Source organism: Erigeron canadensis, chromosome 5 (assembly GCF_010389155.1).
Source record: "Erigeron canadensis isolate Cc75 chromosome 5, C_canadensis_v1, whole genome shotgun sequence".
Taxonomy (NCBI): Eukaryota; Viridiplantae; Streptophyta; class Magnoliopsida; order Asterales; family Asteraceae; genus Erigeron; species Erigeron canadensis.
The window spans coordinates 4084409-4104401 of NC_057765.1; the positions used below are offsets into that span (position 1 = coordinate 4084409).

Consider the following 19993-nt stretch of genomic DNA (forward strand, 5'->3'; position numbering starts at 1 on the left):
TGGCAACTTTTCCGTCAGAACCCATCATCGGAAGAAACAAAGGTCAACTGCGACGAAGTGTAAGATTAAGCGAAATTGGACACCAACATAATAATTATGAAACAAAGACAAAACAAAATCACAATTGGATATACAATAAAGATTCATCAAAAAGGTTTAGCGGGGTTTCTCCGTCATCAAAAAGGATCAAAACAAATTGGGGGCTGCATTAGAAGTCAATCAACTCGGGTTAGGGCAATAGTATTCAATTTTTGAAGTACATGAAGTAGACGATGGGGTTTTGCGGTTGTTGACATCAGAGGATTTTATAGATATGGGGATATATGCAGATGGGTTTAAATGGCTTCTGGGTTAAAATATGACCTAAAGTTGTCACGGCTACAAAAAGATAGTCTTAAAATAAAAAAAGGATTTATATATATGATATACAACTTCGTTAAAGATATAAGTTTTTCTTTGTAAATCTGGGTTTTTTTTATAATGAGGAGAAACAATTATGAATATATAGATATGAGAGAAGCAGATTTGAAAAACACTTGATTTGGTTAACTATGTACAACTTGGAAAAGTTTGTTGGTAATACACAATATTTCAGTTTAATAGACAACCATGTAAAAAAAAGAAAAATAAAATACGTTAATCATTCGGTAATTAATCCCTAATGGATATGATATGATAGGGGTGTATATTTCTCAAAAAGCGTGTATGACATCCTATTGCAATCGCTAAATATACTAGCATAATGCATCAAAAAAAATGACTAATCCTTCTAACTCATCTTTTTAGAAGTCTTTCTAAAAATATGATCATGAGACATAAGACAATCAAAAGATAAAATCAGAAGAAAAAATTAGTGAATTACAATTGACATGAAAATGCATTAAGAGGAAAGAGAATGAGTTAAAAAGGATTAATCACTTTCCAATGTAGAAGGAAAATAACCAATCCTCCTGACTCATCCTTGATCATGACATATAGAATGAGATTAGGAGAGAAAATTTGTTAGTAACAAGATATATAGCTACTAACAATCTTTCTTGTGACAAAAATCGGCTTAATGTTAAGATCCTTCAATATCTCTAAGCACAAATACTAATTGAACGTAAAAACAAAACCGTTCATCAACTAACATCTAGCACTCTAGTTGTACTTGACTAGAAGATCTTCCTCCTTGAATAACAAACACATTTGCACTTAAATCATGAGAGTATAAAAACCACACCCTTCTTTTTTAAATTTCAAACCTCAATGTACACTAAAACCACAAACAAAAGAGCACTTTGAATGTGATAATAATGCCCACATCCCGCGAGTGATTTGATTAGTGCAATAGAAAGATCCAATACAACATCTCAAAAGAAACTCTGATCAGCAGGTGTATCAGTTGTTAAGAACATAATCATTTATGGGTTACCAGCTATATCATATTCAAAGTGGCAGGTATCACCCACAAATCATATCGTCAGTTGAGCAAACAATCCCATAACATGAATAATCTCGGGCATTGAAACAAAAGAATGTTTTTTGGATTCACGGATATAGCAATGAACCGGCAACTCTTTTACCTACGTCATAACATATGCAACCTTTACAAGCCAAACAAAGAAATAAGTGGATACGTATGGCATGCCCTTATACCACAAAAAAGTATGACATTATTCTCCACTTTGACCTAGACAAGACTTTATGATAGCATATGCCATCCATAGAAAGTTGTATAGAAATCAAGAAATTAGAAAGCAAGAAATTAGTGACTTAATGTTTTACAGATAGCATAGTTCTAATGTAACACACTAACACCAACTTTTTACTGGACTGAGTAAATATCTTGAACAAGATGGACAAAACCTCAATAACAAAAAACCATTATAATGATCAGATACCACACCAACTATTTACGAATACAAGGTAAAACAACCAAAATCTTTATTTCAAGGATTTAAGAAGGTACAAGTATCCACTAGGCCAGTCGATTCAATAGTTAAATTTATGAACAGTTTTTAACATCCAAAACCACCAGTACAAAAAGGGTACCCCAACTGGTACCCGTTTTGGATTGTGTATGCCAACATTTTGAGATGAAATTGAATGGACAAAACATTGGAATGACTTAAAATTGAGCTACACTAATAATATCACAAAGATGTTTTGTCACATAAATAACACTGAAAACATCTAATCATTCATCTTAACCGCAAATAAACTAAAACATCTATTTAAAGTTCACCGTTAATGAAAATATTTTTTCCAGGGTAATGTATATTGGTAATGGATACCGCAATCATTTATTAATTAAATGCAATATCCAAGGGAGGTATGGGTCATATAGAAGGTTATGACAGGCTTAAATGATGCTCCGATGTTGCATATAATGACCTCTAATGACATCTAACCATTTATCTAGATGTTGGGGCATGTGTACACTAACATGATATAAGAAGATGCTTGTAGTGCTTATTCCTAATGAGAGTCTATACGCCCGATAACAAAAGGATGAAAACCATTGGTATCAAAACAACTTTTTCTCACACTCTTCTTTATTTCTATTATCGATTATACAGTATCAAACCACATTTAGGTGCCAAAAGCCCAAAACCAAATCACATTTATGTAATTAGCGTCCATTGTGAATATGTTTCAGCTCCACAAGTAAAAACATGTAAGGTAGATAAGTGAGAAAACAAACTTTTTTCTAAGAAAGGATTTAAAAAAATTGAACACAATGGGTAAACCACATGGCAGCAAATCCATTGGCTACAATATGAGAAAACAAATAGAACTTTTCCGTCCATTCCACCATCCAGATTGTCCAGCGAAGATGTGGATAATCTCAAACTTGGTCAAATTCAATTGCACATATAACAATCAAACTGTTTATCAATGTGTTTGGAGATAATTATAGGCCTCAATGAACCATGTTTGGGTCGAGAGATTATCCCCCCAGAAACCATTTGTTCGTTCCCTCACAAAAATTGTTGCATTTCGTCTGAGTGGCCAATTATAAATTGCCCAAAGGTCCAAAAACTTAAAAAATACAAAGACAATGTCATAGGAAGTGGCAGGCTCAAATATACAAACCTGGAACGATTAGGAAAAAGGAGACGAGGTACCGTCATGGCTGCTGCACAGTTCAGCTTGCCCTGCCAAAATATGGCCCAACTTCACCAATAAAACGCACGAACCTCCTTCCTTACCAGATCAGTTTCAGGTAGAAGATCTCTTTTCAAGCACCTGTAAGATCCAGCCAACCTTTGATAGCTCATGAACAAAAGTAAAAGATACTTTAAAAGAAAAAAGACGTGGACTGAAGTTTATAAATAAGTGAAAGATTGTAACAGAAGAGAGAAAGTTAAAAAGGGACGAGTTTAAAATGATAATATATTTTGAAGCTCAGATAGGTATATAAAGAGTCCAACCATAAGGACCAATCGCCATGGCTGCAAATCTATCAGTTGCAATGTGATCAAGTGACTCGTTACTTTCATCACATCACCTCCCGAATTAGTTTGCCCAGCCAAGACTAGATAATCTTAAGCCTTGTTCGACTCCGCTCGGACTCAACGAGATCACCATCATCACAGCCTCATAATAAAGAAACGGATGGTGCAGAAATGAACCATAGGAATGATTTCTGTAATTAACTCTAATAATATGGACTTAATCCATTATTTTAGATCCCCTCTGAAATTAAATGCCTCATTTCATTTCATCTGAGCGGATATCGTTCACCTTATAAAGCAATGAAGTTTACCTTCTTTTTTGAGCTCGAGAATGCATCGTAATGTAAATATGTAATGTAAGGTAACTTAAAGTTAGAAAGCTCAGCTGCGCAAGAGCTTGGTAGAGATAATGTGGATCAGGCACCGCTATGGCTGCTAACACTGGTTTTTACCCTGCCAAGATACAGGCCTAATTTCACCGAGGAGAAGGTATCATATGTTCCTTTCAGAAAATATCATCATCGACTACACAGGTTTGTAGTAAATAAGGCGCCAGACTCCATATCATGTTTATCAGGAAACAATTAATAATAAAGACTCAGCCTTGGGAACAGATGATAACTTGGGGGTCATAGGCTCAGATCTGCAGATCTGCATATATATATATATATATATAAATTCAGATAGTGTTTACCCCGCCAAGGTACAGCCCAAACTTCAACCCAAAATCCAAACTCCCATAATAATATACCTGGGGAAAAATATACCTATGGAAAAAAAAAAACTAAAATGCAAAAAGATATGAATCATCATCATCACCTTTCACATTTAGTTTTTGTTACTAAAAAGCAAGCTCATAAAAATAGTTTTTCCAAACAACTCCTTTCAAAAGGGTATATGAATATTTCATATGAGGGGAAGGGATGAAATCATGAGCTTAAATGTTTTTATTCATCATCCATATAGATAGACAGATAGATGATGGGCAAAAGAGAGATGACGTGGCAACCACCCTTTTTGAAACCTATCAGCTCTCTTACGCCTGAGCTTCTTTCTGTTTTCTGAGCATATCGATTGTCCCCCATTTCAGCAACTAACTTCACTTCACATTGTTTATTTACAAGTTGATATGTATGTGGCCAACTGGCCACCATCTCTTGAAAGACTTTGTGTGATTCATGACTCCATGTATACAACTAAATTCTAAGGGATGCATGTCTAAACCCAAAGTACAGGCTAATATACATTCAGATTTATAATTCGCATTCTTGAAAGATTTCAAACATGTTATATAAACATTTAATACACATTTAGAAGTCGCATCTTACTTCAAAATGGGAACTGCTTATCTTTAAAGGGACAAAATAGGATAACATATTTTCATGCTCAAAAAGATATATAAGCAGTTCAAAAGAAGGGAACCTATCGCCATGGCTACAAATCTATCAGTTGCAATGTGATCGAGTGACATGTTACTTACATCACATCACCTTCCGAATTAGTTTGCCCATCCAAGATACAAATATTCTCAAACTTTGTTCAACTTCACTCGGACACACTGAGATTCATCATCATCACAGCCTCATGATTGATAATAAAAATGGACTTACTCCATTATTTTTTGTACAATGATCTAACCACAGAAATGGACTTACTCCATTATTTTATGTACAATGATCTAACCACAGAGACAAAATGTAAAGAACATGCATCCATATACATTCAACGAACCAATAGTATTACAAGTTTTTACAACAAACAACAAGGACGATTCATGAAATTAACTGTAACAACACCAACAAGATCAGCAACAGTTTCAGAAAAGGTAAACTGTTTTAACTGTGAAATTGTGTGTGTTCAAAAGGTCAAGGGTTGTTGATAAATACTGAAAATCATATGCTTCAAAGAGCAATGTTTGCTAAATATACAGTCAAAATTATTCTTCCATCAAAACAAAGGGGAGTAACCACTCTTAAAAACCAAATTTTAGATCCCCTCTGAAATTATTTGCCTCATGTCATTTCGTCTAGTTGGTTATAGTTTTCATTAAAGATCAATGAAGTTTACCTTCTATTTTGAACTCAAGAATGCAACGTAATGTAATGTGATTTGAAGTTAGAAGGCTCAGATCTGCAAGAATTTGGTAGCAATATAGTGGATCGAGCATCGCCATAGCTGCAAACACAAAAGCAGTTTAGGTGTTTGCCCTGCCAATGTATGGGCCAACTGTCACCCAGGATAAGGAATCATATTTCCTGTTCAGAAAAAGTATCAAATGCAGAAAGATATCATCATCGCCTTCACACTTTTATGGTAAATACGGTGCCAGACTCCAGATCATGTTTATCGGCTAACAATTACCATAACAGGGAAAGTGAAATCAATGACTCGGACATGAAACGATGATGTATCATGCAGTGGTAAACAAGTGATCATAATTAATATAAGATAAACTATTTATGAGGCTCACATAAATAGATAGATATGTAAACAATGAAACCAAGAGGATAAATCTGACATGGCTGCAAACGCACTCACCGGTTGCAATGTGAATTAACACTTAACCATCCAAGTGAGTGTGTTACCCTGCCAAGATACAGATAATCTCAACTTCACTCTAATTCACTTAGACTCGTCGAAATTCGTCATTATTATCACAGCCTTAAAACCATCAAGAAAGATTCCACCACTTTATAATAGTTATGTGGGACTTAAACCACAAGAACCATTCATGTAATTTACTTCAACAACAAAATGTACCCTATACCGGCATAAACGGAGTATGGGGAAGGGTATTTTTTTTTTATCGGCAAATTATTCTACTCCTCAATTACACGAATGCCTTGGATGGAATCATGACTCTCGAAAACCCCTCCAATAATTCACCCCTACAAATGTATCGGGGAGGTATTGATAACAAGGATCGTGAACTTTTTATTAACGAAAATGATAGGCAAAAACCAAAGAATGATGTTTGATTAAAATAAATAAAATCAAACTTTGTAAAATAGAGGAGGGCAATAAAACAAGTTTCCTACGAAATTAATTGCCTCAATTCATTTTGTCTAAGACATTACAAATAACTAGTCTTTCGTTCTGGGGGAACAAAAGTAGCAAACTAATGAGGTTTTCCTTGTTAAGGTTACCCAAGAAGGCAGTAAATGATGATTAATAGAATCACTTAACAAGCATTTAAACGTTTTTTATCGCAAGAAAACAAATCATAGGGACTCAATATCCAGATAACACACTTACAAATAGAAAACAAGCTTTTTCAATATGGACAACTGTCTTTTATTAATAGCAAAGATCATAATTTGGGGTAAAGGTTTCTACATCTCAACCTCCGCATACACCGTCAAAAACGGCACTAATACCCTTAACCCATGAAAGACGGCATTAGGAGTTACTTTTTTACTTACTTACTATAGGCTCAGATCTGCAAATATATGCGAAAACGGAATAAAGGGGATCAGAAATACCGCCATGGCTGCAAACACCAACACTATAATAATAATAACTCAAATGGGGGTGTTTGCCCCGCCAAGATACGGCCCGAATTTCAACCCAAATTCCGAATTCTTATCATAATATGCCCGGAAAAAAAAATGCAGAAAGATATGTATCATCATCATTGCCTTTGACATATAGTTTCTTACTATTAGTAAAACGCATGCTCTTAAAAATAAGCTAATAAACCAAACACACCCTTCTTCAAAAAGGGTAAAAAGATCATTTCATATATATATGGTTCTCTTTTTCGCTTCCAAAAGGGTTGTTGATTATTTTGAATAAATGGGGGGAAGAAATGAAATCATCAGCTCAAACATCAAATAGATATATAGATATAGATAGATACAGAGAATGATGGGCAAAAGAGAGAGTGACGTGGCAACCACCCTTTTTGAAACCAACTTTTCTCTCTTTCGCCGGAGCTTCTTTCAATTTCTCCGGGCACATCGATTATACCCCCATTTGACCACCTAACTCCATTTCACTTTATTTATGGTGGTGTTACTGGTGTAATATTTTACTTTTGATTGGATTTGCATTTTTTTAAAAAAAAATATTATAGTTGTTTACTTTCTAACCAAATAGTACATGTAAAAAAATCTGGAAAAAAATTAATGAATATCAAATGGCACCTTCCAAATGTATTAAGAGGATTACGTATTAGACTATTTGGTTATGAAGATTTATTATTTTTCTCGTCTAATACTCCTTCCGTTCCACTACCTGTGAAGACTTTTAAATTTTCAAAGTCAATTTTTTGCAACTTTGGAAATTATAAAAAATTGACTTTAAAAATTTAAAAGTGGATACATTTAGTGGGATGGAGGAAGTATTACATAATAAAGACAATAGACTCCGTGTTAAAAGTGAGAAATATCCAAAATATCCTTTCCACAAATATTGTCACCATCCATACAAACCTACCTTGCAACCATTTACACACAAACCTTTGTTGCAGGCACTAATCGTTTTTCCCATTGTTTCCTTTGCACGCGCTTCCTGTCAACTGTATCCGCTGCAACGTGCGTGTACCATTCCAGTAGTTGTCTAATAGACTAATATTGTACAATTATACCGCCAAACTTAATCTATACATGCGAAATATGAAAAGATGAATTGTAAAACAATTTTAACATATAGATACTACTTTCATAAGTATCTCGTTAAAAACCATGCACATAAAAGATATACAAATGATATCTGAGTTTGATTCAACCAACAACAAAGATACTCAATCCCAACAAAGGTCGGGGTTTAAAGAATGTATGATGTAATTAGCCTTATCCTTACCTAAAGGTAGAGATGTTTTTTCAAAAGGACCTCCGACCTAAGACTTCCACCCTTGTAAAAATTTCTCTACGGCTTTGTCTCGATTTAAAAAGAACGCTCGATCCAGAGATAGTCAGACAGATATAGATATAAAAAAAAAGCCCTTAGAAAAAAAATCTGTTTGATTTAACCATGATAATTAAATTATTTTCCTTATGTCAAGTATATATATATATATATATATGTGAATGAATATGCAGCCATCATAAGAAATGCAATCAAAATTAACTTTGAACGAAATCTTCATATGAATATTAAGAACAAAATTATTATTATTATTATTGTTATTGTTGTTATTATTATTATTTTTATAAAATCGTCACTTTCATTAAAAATTAATAACCCGAGATAGTATTTTATTAAAAATTAATAACCCGAGATACTATCTGCTCCCACAAGAAAATTATTATTATTATAGGTGATAATATATCCGACAAAAAAGTTCAATGGAATCTACATGTGATGTTGATACAGTTTAGTAATATTTTCAAGAGTTAATTGCAAGATTGGTCCCTGTGGTTTGTACAATTTAGCAAGGAGGGTCCCTTTTCGAGAATCGTTGCAATGGGGGTCCCTATTTTGAGAATTTTTTGCAAAATTGGTCCCTTTTTTACAGATCCGTTAAAGGTGGCCGTCAAGTGTGCACGTGTGCCGCACGTGTGGAGGTATTTACGTACTTTCTACCCCACAGGGACCCCCATTGCTAAAATGAAAAAACCACAGGGACCAATCTTGCAACTTTTTTAAAAATCCATCACTAAATAATACCTTTTAACTTTTCCAAAAAAAAAAAAAAAATTTATTAAATTATTAACTTAAATATAATTTTTAACACTTTTTATCTTTTCATAATTATTTGTTGTTAAAGAACTAAAAACATATAACCACTAAAAATTAAAAGGTATCATTTAGTGATGGATTTTTAAAAATTGTAAGTTTATAAAACTTATTAAAAAGTTAAAAGGTATTAGTTAGTGATGAATTTTTAAAATTTGTAAGTTTATAAAACTTTTTAAAAACTAAAAGGTATTATTTAGTGATGGATTTTTAAAAATTGTACGTTTATAAAACTTTTTAAAAAGTTAAAAGGTATTAGTTAGTGATGAATTTTTAAAAACTCTAAGTTTATAAAACTTACTTTTTAAACTTACAATTTTAAAAATGCACCACTAAATATTTAAAAATTTGTATAAACTTACAATTTTTAAAAATACATCACTAAAATAATAACTTTTAGCCAATGATGATTAGTCCAACTGGTCAGAGGCATCCCAGGTTTTACTCAAGGTCTTGAGTTCGATCCCTAGGGATGTCAAATCTTGGGGTTTTTTTCTTCGAATACTTGTAACGGCTCATGGTCAACATCTCGTTGTCTAGGGTACGTGCAAGGCTTCACCATTATACGGTGAGGTTTCCGTGATGTTGCATACCGACTAAATGTTCGAAAAAAAAAAATAACTTTTAACTTTTTAAAAAGTCTTATAAACTTACAATTTTTAAAAATTCATCACTAACTAATACCTTTTACCTTTTTAAAAATTTTTATAAACTTACAATTTTTAAAAATCCATCACTAAATACGAGATGTTGACTATAGGCCGTGATGTCGCATACCAACTGAATGTTCGAAAAAAAAATAGCTTTTAACTTTTTAAAAAGTCTTATAAACTTGCAATTTTTAAAAATCCATCATTAACTAATACCTTTTACTTTTTTAAAAAGTTTTATAAACTTACAATTCATAAAAATCCATCACTAAATACTACCTTTTAATTTTTAGTGGTTATAAGTTTTTAGTTTTTTAACAATAAATAATCATGAAAAGTTAAAAAGTGTTATAAATTATATTTAAGTTAATAACTTAATAAAAAAAAATTTGGGAAAGTTAAAAGGTAGTATTATTTAGTGATGGATTTTTAAAAAAGTTGCAAGATTGGTCCTTGTGGTTTTTCCATTTTAGCAATGGGGGTCCCTGTGGGGTAGAAAGTACGTAAATACCCCCACACGTGCGGCATACGTGCACACTTGACGGCCACCTTTAACGGATCCGTCAAAAAGGGACCAGTTTTGCAAAATATTCTCAAAATAGGGACCCCCATTGCAACGATTCTCGAAAAAGGACCCTCCTTGCTAAATTGTCCAAACCACAGTGACCAATCTTGCAATTAACTCTATTTTTAAGTTAATGTTTTAAAAAATTAATAATTTTCATATGGAGTGACCGTTGGTCAATACCTAAAATAGTAAAATATATCTCAAATTACACTTTTGGTACAAACTTTTGATGTTCTATCCTAATCATTGTGACAACTTATGATTACTTTAACATAATTCATTTAGTTGTTTAATCTCCGAATCATTAGATTGAAGTTTGTTCAAAAATGAGTATACAGGAAGGATAATGATGTTAATTGAAAGTATGTCTTTCTTATGGGGTCCATGTAAGATTTTAATCAGTTATTAGTCCAATATTCATTAACAAAGATGCATCAAGAAACAACCAAGAGGATCCATTTTCTGATTGCAAAAGTAAAACTACATGCGCACTTGAAACCAAACAGCGCTTCAAATGTAATTAAAATACAAGTGCAGCACTGCAAAGACCCAATTTGAAATCCTAAAGGATGTTCTGGAGTTTAACTGCCATCAGACTGGGAGAAACACTTGTACTGGTCGTTGAAAAAAGCATGTTTATGTCTAAGGTTCTTAATAATAACCACGAATCATTCCATTATACCAAGCTGAATGATGACGGGTGTTGAAGCAAAAGATAGTCAGCCAAACAACCTGCAAGTCAATCCATGATGATTTGATAGAATATATCAATAAATCCACATTGCAGTGAACATGTATGACTTGCCATTAACCAGATAAAAGTAGATGACAAGACCACTGTGCTCTGCTTATCACAGATCAAAGAAGCTAAGGACGAATTTAGTTAGGGAAAACATCCTTTATTTTCCATTTTTGTTTAACATGGAAAACAAAAACGTGATCAAATCATAGTTTTCTAAAAATGTTTTTCAAGAAAACACTTTTTTTTTTTTGTTTTCCACTTTTCATTTTCTAAATATCAATTTCTAGTTTTGAACACGTCTTCAAAATTTCCATTTGTATTCTATAGATAGAAAACTCTTTCCATTTCTAGAAAATTAGAAATGAAAAACTAGAAAACATTTTCCACAACTAAACGTGTCCTAAGCTTTCTGAAACATCATGAAACTAGAAACCAAGACATTAGTTACGTTCAAATAGGATGACTGGTGTTAGCAATACAACTTATTTTCCACCAAACTCCGTTCACAAACAAAGTCAAATCAAAATATGAATACAAAACATACAAAACCATGATGAGACTTTGTTATGGCGGACTATACAAAATTACTGCCTTGCCTGATGACTTTATCGCCAAGTAAATGAGGATAGTCGCTAACTTTAAAAGGTCTGGTAATGTTTTCACACTTCTAGTCATCTAGATGTTTATCCAATCATATTATGCATAACTATGATTGGCATATATACAAGCTAACTTTATTCCCATATATGCCTCTAAAAGTAAATCAATCATAAATAGTTGAATACTGACCTGCTTTCGAAGAGAACGGAGAGGCAAACAGAAATCACGACCATTTTAGGGGTCGTAATCTCTACATTGGACCAAAACAATGAGCCCCTTGCACACACACAATCATCCTCTTGCTGCGACCACTGGTGCAACACAACATGATCCTCTTGACACAGCAGATTATTTGGACACTAGAACATAACTTGCTGGATTTCACAACAATTGCAAATTCTAGAACTACTATAGACGAGACAGTGCAGCTGCAAGGATGCAACTGTTGCTGCCCTGGAGACCAAGTTTACCTAAAGTATTTAAATGTTGAATAATACCTTCATTACCCTGACATCTTTTCTAATTATGCTTCAGATCAGAAAAAGAAGCAATTACAAAAGACATTTGAACAACAAACTCACATAACTTACAGCCTTGTTGTACTTAGGTCTTGAACCCGCAATGAAGAAGCGGCCTTGTATACAGTTTGGCAGTAAGCTAGTTCAAAGAATTTTTGAAGTACCTCAAAAGAAGCAATATAATTTGAACCAAATCTGTGATTTCCTTAAACAAAGTACAAATATAAAAAGGCGAAAAACGAACTAGCATCTCAAATATTTTTTTATTTGTAATACTAGAGTGATTTAAAACTAATATATATATATATATAGGGGAAAGATAATTTGAGACCAACTAAAAAAAGTCCAAAAAAGGACCATTGATTTTCATAACTTACACACCACCATCATCGTCTACTACGATATACAAGACTTTTTTGTAAAAACACTAAGACTTTCCGGCGACGGACCCACAGAAAAATCATGTGTAAGTTAACTTACACATGTGTAAGTAACTTACACATGTGTAAGTTAACTTACACATGATTTTCTGGTGGGCCCATCGCCGGAAAGTCTTAGTGTTTTTACAAAAAAGTCTTGTATATCGTAGTAGATGATGATGGTGTACAAAAATCAATGGTCCTAGTTGGTCTTAAAATAATAGGTGGTCTCAAAATATCTCACCCTATATATATATATATATGATTATGAGGCTTAGATAGTTAGATATATATAACCAATTGAAAAGGGGATAACTCAGCCATTGCTGCAAACATACAGGTTACAATATGAAAGAACAAAATCGAATAGATATTGTTTTTTACAAAAAACAAAGTTGCCCAGCAGAGATGGCTTAAGATTAATATGAACAATTTATGTAACTTAACCAAAACCTTGGTCGAATCCATTCACACCCCTACAAATTCATCATCACAACCCCTTGAGACTCATATAAACAATTTATGTAACTTTTTCTAAATATAATAAGTGATATTAATTTCCGAGGAATATCATATCATCAGCGACAAAAAAAACGTTAAATGTTGTTCGAAAATAAGACGGTCAAAAAGGAACTTTGAATTGAATAGAGGAAAGCAACCAACCTTTCAAACTAGTTTCTTCGTAATGCCCTCTCAAATTGCCACATTTAATTTCATCCAAGTGGAATGCGTTTGCATTACGAACTATTTCCTACTAAATAGAGCTCAGCATAACTAAATTTACGAGACTCAGTTTCAACTACCGATACCAAGTAAAACCACCTGACACTCACATTTTACCAAGTAAAATGGTCAGAATTTGCAAATTAAATCTTCATTCTCCAGAGAAAAAGGTTGAATTAACTAGAGCCGCAAGCTATAATAAGTAAACTAACCTTCAAGGTGTAAAACATTTAAGCCAATTGACATGGTTTGCTGCTCAATAGTTGGAATGACATTTATTAAGTAACAGGAAAGTCAAACAATTTCGTAAACTAACATTACATATCAACCCTAACATAGATCACAAAGTTTGAAGTCTTCAATACGAAAAGGTAAAGTTTATTAGTTTAAGAAATATTTTGTATGAACAGAATTTTATAGAATAACAAATTGTAAATAGAATATGATAATACTATTTATGAGGCTCAGATAGATAGATGTGTAAACAAAGAAACAAAGAGGATTAATCCGCCATGGCTGCAAACTTAATCACTGGTTGCAATGTGAAAGAACACTTAACCATCCAAGTGACTTAATTACCCTGCCAAGATACGGATAATCTCGTCTCACTCAGACTTGTCGAAATTCATCATTATCATCACAGCCTTAAAACCATCAAAGAAAGATTCCAACACTTTATAATAGTTATGTGGGACTTAAAACCACAAGGACAACAGTCTTAAATTTTAAGAGATAACACATCAGACAAGTCAGGATGGCCAAGTGGTCTAAGGCGCCAGACTCAAGTTCTATTAATCAAGAGAGGGCATGGGTTCAAATCCCAATTCTGACACTTATATTTGTCTTTCCAATAAAAACCGACAATTTTTCCAATTCAATTTGGAAGCAGCCTAGGAAAACACACACATGTCAGAGGTTCGATCCCCATTCCATGCAAAGGCCAGAGATAGTTTTCAACCATTTAGGTAGAACCTGGAAGCAGCCTATCTACCTCGGTAGAGGTAAGGTTTGCCTTTATGGTGGGTCAGAAGAGAGTTTTTGCTCTTAAGGTCTTGAGTTCGACTCTTCCCCGATCGTTTAAATAGAATCAGTTACGCTTCCCGGCACTCGCAAATAATTCACACCTTCCAATATATATATATATATATTTATATAGGTTTTAGGTAAAATAAAACAAGTATTAAAGTAAAACCAGGTTTTTTCTTTACTGAATATCACCGTGCATCATAAAAATCATCGTGCATCAATTGGTTCGTGAATCTTGGTGCATCAATTTGACCATGATTTAAAGGTCAAGATTTTGTTTTATTTTAATACTTGTTTTACAATACCCCATATATATATATATATATATATATATATATATATATATACATGTTCAAATCTTGCTAAAGGCAATTGGGAAAACTATATCTTGTGATCCAACACAATAACAATTCGTATATATAGGCTCAGATCTGCAAATATAACCGGAATAATGGGGATCAGAAACACCGCCATGGCTGCAAATACCAACACAATAACAATTCGTATAGTGGTTTGCCCCGCCAAGATACGGCCCGAATTTCACCCATTATCCGGAATATGCTCGGAAAAATAAAATGCAGAAAGATATATCATCATCGCCTTTCAGATAGTAGCTAATAAAAGCTAAACCAAACAGCCCCTTCAAAATCTTAATCTTTCTTAACAGTAATATTAATAGAAAAAGGAAAGAATTACCAGTGACATGAACTGTCAAGGACGAAACGTGATTATTTGGATAAACCACAGGGACGATTATTGCAATTTACACTTTATTGTTCTTTTTATGTTTTTCTGAAAAGGGTTGTTGAATGAATGAATGAATGGGGAAACTACTAGAGAAGAAATCATCAGCCCTACATCATCAGCATCACCTTCATTTAGATGGATGATGGGCAAAAGAGAGATATATGACGTGGCAACCACCCTTTTTGAAACCTACTTTTCTCTCTTCCGCCGGAGCTTCTTCTATTTTTCCCGAGCATATCGGTTGTCCCCCATTTCAGTATTCCACTACCTAACCTTACTTTATTTATAATACAACAACAACAACTGTACCCAATCTCTGCGCGGGGTATGAGGAGGTGAGCTGTAGAAAGTCTTACCTCTACCCAAAGGTGGAGAGACTGCTTCCGTAAGGACCTCCGGCCAGGAAAATATAAAAGCCATAAAAGGGTAAAGTGTTTATACCTATCTGTCGAGAACATAATAAGACGATAATACCTGTCCGTTGGTTCCGCCAGGTATGCCTCCTTACGAGGAGGGAAGGGTAGCAAACATACAGTAACAAAACCTTAGCACATAACATAAACTATAGCAACCATATTACGCAAATAACAACATAAAAAGTAAGAGCATAATAGACAAAGCCTACCTATACATAGGAAATGACTAAAAACTAAGGGGATTAAACTATTTTCTAAACAACCTACGGAGCAGAGTACCGTAGTCCGCTACGGTAAACTAAAATAACGGGTGGTGCGCAACCTATGAAACACACTAATAAAGCCTCCTAGCTAGATTAAACCTGGTCCTCTCCCAAGCTCCCAAAACCCCTAAACTAGTCCTAGTCCTCTAATAAACCCGCATCGGTCATGTCCTCCAACGGGCAGAGCATTTTGGGGCAGCCAAGAGTAACCTCCCCCCTCAATTTTGGCCTCCCTCTACTCAGGCCAAAACCACTACGGAGGTTACCAAGAACCAAAGTCTACGAAAAAAGTCTACAAAAACCTATTCCCATTTGCCTTACCCTCACTAACCACCTCCTCCATCAGGAAACACCATCGTAACCTTCGGTATTCTGTCCTTCCACCTCCGTCGACCTACCTCTCCTCCTGTCAGTACAAAGCTTCTTTGGCGGCGAGTCACCCAAGTTGGGCCTACTTCACCCGGTCAAACCAACACAAACCACCTTAGGCAAGGCAATATAGGAAAAGGATGTCGATCAAAGTCCCGCAAAAGGCAAACCCGACCCTAATCCTAGTTCTCCAGGCCGTCCTATCCGACGTCAAGTCCTCCGACAAACCAAGTTCTATTAGGTCCTTCGCTAATCGGTCCTCCCACCTCATCTTAGGCCTTCCTCTTCTTCGTATGCCTTCGATGTGAATAGACTCTGCTCTCCTTAGTGGTGTTGTTCGATCCCTTCTCCTAACATGGCTAAACCATCTCAAGCGCCCTTCTCTTAGCTTGTTAATGATGGTCCCTACTTCAAGTTCTGCTCTAAAAACTCCTGTGGGGATCCTGTCTGATAGGGTCTTCCCGCAAGACCACCTTAGCATCCTCATCTCTGTTACCTCTACTCGAGATGCTTGGGCTTTTGTCATCGGCCAACATTCTGACCCGTATAACATAGTCGGTCTAATAGCGACTCTGTAGAACTTCCCTTTCAGTTTTAGCGGGATCCGCTTGTCGCACATGACTCCAGAAGCTGCCCTCCACCGCATCCATCCAGCTTGGATTCGATGTGTCACGTCTTCGTCTATCCCCCCCGATTTGTGTATCACCGATCCCACCCGATTTGTGTATCACCGATCCCAGGTACCTAAAAGACGCCTTCGGACCCAATATCCGCTCCCCAATGCGAATAACCTCATCCCCATTTTGACTTATCCCCTGTTTATCGAAGTCACATCGTAGGTATTCAGTCTTCTCTCGGCTCACACACAAACCATTGTCTTCAAGGGCTTCTCTCCATTTCTCCAACCTACGGTTTAGCTCCTCTGTCGATCTTGCAATCAGTGCAATGTCATCGACAAAAATCATGCACCACGGTAGTTCCTCCTAAAGGCCACTGGACAACTCGTCTAAGATCAATGTAAAAAGGTATGGGCTAAGCGCCGATCCCTGGTGTAGGCGCATTTCTACCGAGAAAAGCTCTGTGCTCCCCACCGGTGTTCGAACACCGGTCTTCGCCCTATCATACATGTCCCTGATAACACTAATGTATCTCCCAGTAACTCCTTTCGCTTGGAGCGTCCTCCAGATCAGCTCTGTGCGTCGATCTCTGGCCTCACATCGGATACACAAACCACTCCACCAAGGCTCACTCTTGTTTTTTATTTTACAAACTAGTCCTAATCCCCGTACGATGTACGAAATATATACAACACAATATATAAACTAATCATGTATGCATCATTAAATTATAAGTTCATGATTTAATGACATCATAAGCAAAATCTAAATATAAAGGTTATGGTTTTGATTATAATAGAAAAATATTATTAAGGAAAAAACTATAGCTAGCTAATCTAATATAAAGTTCATTAATGAAATTTTAAATAAATTAAAAAAGTTTTATTTTATTATATATAAATAGTTATTAACAATTTAAATACTTAGGCTAGTTTAAAAAAAACACAAAATAAAAAATCAGTCGACCAAATAGATACATTAATGTTTATAATCAAAATATTAGTAAACGTAAAGTTTGAATAAAAAATGGATTCATATATTCTAATATTTATTTATTATTCATAATTTATAGATAAGCCTTTGGATTTACTCTAACGATTTATGTTATATGGTAAGTTGATATATATAATAATTAAAATTAATATTAACTATGGAAATCTATAATTACGATTACAATATAACTAAAATTAGGAAAACGTTTTAACAAAAAATTAAAAAGAAAATTTGACACGTGTCGATGAAGTAATATGCCACATGTCACATCAAAAATACCTCAATCCTGTTTTAGTTTATCGGTAAATATTGTATTTAAGTTAAAACTGCAGATAAGAACAAAAAAGTTATTGTTCACGTGAATCTCTTGAAATAGGTTATACTTTTTTAGTTATCTATCACAAATATATTTTACTAGCCTCTAACTATGGTGTAGAGATGAGATAGCTCGCAAGTAATCTGAAAATCAACTCGTAAATTATTCAAAACCGACTCAGTCTGAGTCGATTCGAGCTCAAGCTACTTGAGTTCGAGCTTCAAAATAGTCTACTAAAAAAGCTCGCGAGCATATGCTGATTTACGACCTTTTTTTTTTACATAATTACTATCCTACCGAGCCGAGTTTGAAATTATCGAGATCATCGGACTAATTTGATTTGAACATTAGTTTAATATCTAATCAATTGAGCCGAGTTGAGCTCGAAAGTATCGATTCGTAAGGTGAGCTCGAGACCGAGCGTGAAAATAAAGGTTTGGCCAAGCCCGAGTCATGTTTCGAGTTTCGAGTTTTTTAATTGAGTCGAGCTCGAGCTTGGCATTGTGTCAGCTCGATGAGCTCGACTCAGCTCAATTACACTCCTACATTTAGCTACAATTAAAAGGGTTTTGTTAATGATGACCCTTAATGCATTAAAACTTCTGTCATACTGGTTGAAAATTCATGGTAGTTTATAATATAATGTACAAATTTTTAAGCATGAAATAAATTGTCAGTAACAACCTTTAGGGTTGTCAATATCATTTTCCTAATTAAAATTATATTTTTGGTAGATATATCAATATTTAAGGTATGACTATTACCTTTCATAAAATTAACACAAAGATACACGTCTAAATTGGGTGAAATACCCTATCACATTTTAATTTTCTAATGATATATTTTACTCAACAACAAAAATCACATGTTGATTTAGAAAATCCAAATTTAATGATAGCACCACTTTTACTTATTCATTTCGATATATAGCAAGTGTTTAGCCTTATTAACGGGCAAAATAAAATAATAACAATAATTACTATTATTATCATTAAACTAAAATGAATCAGTTGACCTGATTAGCCAACTATCTATAAGGTTTATTATTACAAAATCAAAAGAACATCAAGACGATCTTAAGACTGATAACTCAATTTTTATGATTACATTAACAGAATTCATTTATTTTAATCTCTGAATCAGTACAAAAGAATGCCAACGGTTAATGATGTTAGTTGAAAGCATTTGTCTTTCTTATGAGGTCCATATAAGATATTAATCAATTAGTAATCCATATTCATCAACGAAGATGCATCAAAAAAACAACCAAGAGGATCCGTTTTTGGCTTCAACAGTAAAATAACATGCGCACTTGAAATCTCGCTAATTAAACTAAACAGGGCTTCAAATGTAATTAAAAAACCCACAAATACAGCACAGCAAAGACCCAATTTAAAATCCTGAGTCCTTTGGAGTTTCATCAGCCTGGGAGTGAACTTGTACTGGTCATCGAAAAAAGCATGCTTATAAGGTTCTTAGCACATTATGCCAACCTGAATGATGACGGGTGTTGAAGCAAAAGACTCTATAGATAAGCCGGAGTGCCAGACAACCAGCAAGTCAATGTTGGTTCAGGCCCTTTACAATCAAACACAAACTCAAACTCACTGAATAAGTATATTATATATGTGATTAGGTAAAAGATGCTTTTTTGCTTTTAAAACTTACTGCAACAATTTTTAGAGTACAAAGAAACTACAATAAACTACCTATTCTCATCCTTGCATGAGAATAGGTTCACTGATCCACGTTCAAATCATTTTACTCAGTCAATTTGACCACTTCTTTCATTAACCCATTCAAGCTAAACCTGCTTGCAACCTGTTGCCATGAGCTTGCAACCCGTACCGATCCGAAATCAAGATAACCCAAACAGTCAATCCACAATCATTTGATAGGATCTATCA

At 34.4% G+C, this 19993-nt stretch overlaps 1 protein-coding gene and 2 long non-coding RNA genes across 5 annotated transcripts; all 3 read right to left on the minus strand.

Moving 5' to 3' along the window:
* Nucleotides 1–840: 840 nt before the first annotated feature.
* Nucleotides 841–3354, minus strand: LOC122600528. The gene is made up of 2 exons (XR_006324061.1): nucleotides 3079–3354; nucleotides 841–1565 (listed from the first exon to the last, which is right to left on the minus strand). It is a non-coding gene; the product is annotated as an uncharacterized LOC122600528 (long non-coding RNA).
* Nucleotides 3355–10777: 7423 nt separating this feature from the next.
* LOC122600612 lies at nucleotides 10778–13638 on the minus strand. 3 transcript variants are annotated; one of them, XR_006324075.1, is made up of 3 exons: nucleotides 13280–13638; nucleotides 11869–12392; nucleotides 10778–11069 (listed from the first exon to the last, which is right to left on the minus strand). It is a non-coding gene; the product is annotated as an uncharacterized LOC122600612 (long non-coding RNA). The 3 variants fall into 3 exon arrangements; XR_006324076.1 differs by having other exon boundaries at nucleotides 11869–12336; nucleotides 13280–13635; XR_006324074.1 differs by lacking the exon at nucleotides 13280–13638 and having other exon boundaries at nucleotides 11869–12442.
* A 3082-nt stretch (nucleotides 13639–16720) lies between these two features.
* On the minus strand, nucleotides 16721–17125 carry LOC122601028. The gene has a single exon (XM_043773806.1). The coding sequence runs from the start codon at nucleotides 17123–17125 to the stop codon at nucleotides 16721–16723; it is 405 nt and encodes a 134-aa protein (XP_043629741.1).
* Between the last annotated feature and the right edge of the window lie 2868 nt (nucleotides 17126–19993).

Bases quoted from the DNA above. Each gene is read 5' to 3' on its own strand.
- LOC122601028 (XM_043773806.1), bottom strand. From the start codon at position 17,125: ATGATTTTTGTCGATGACATTGCACTGATTGCAAGATCGACAGAGGAG.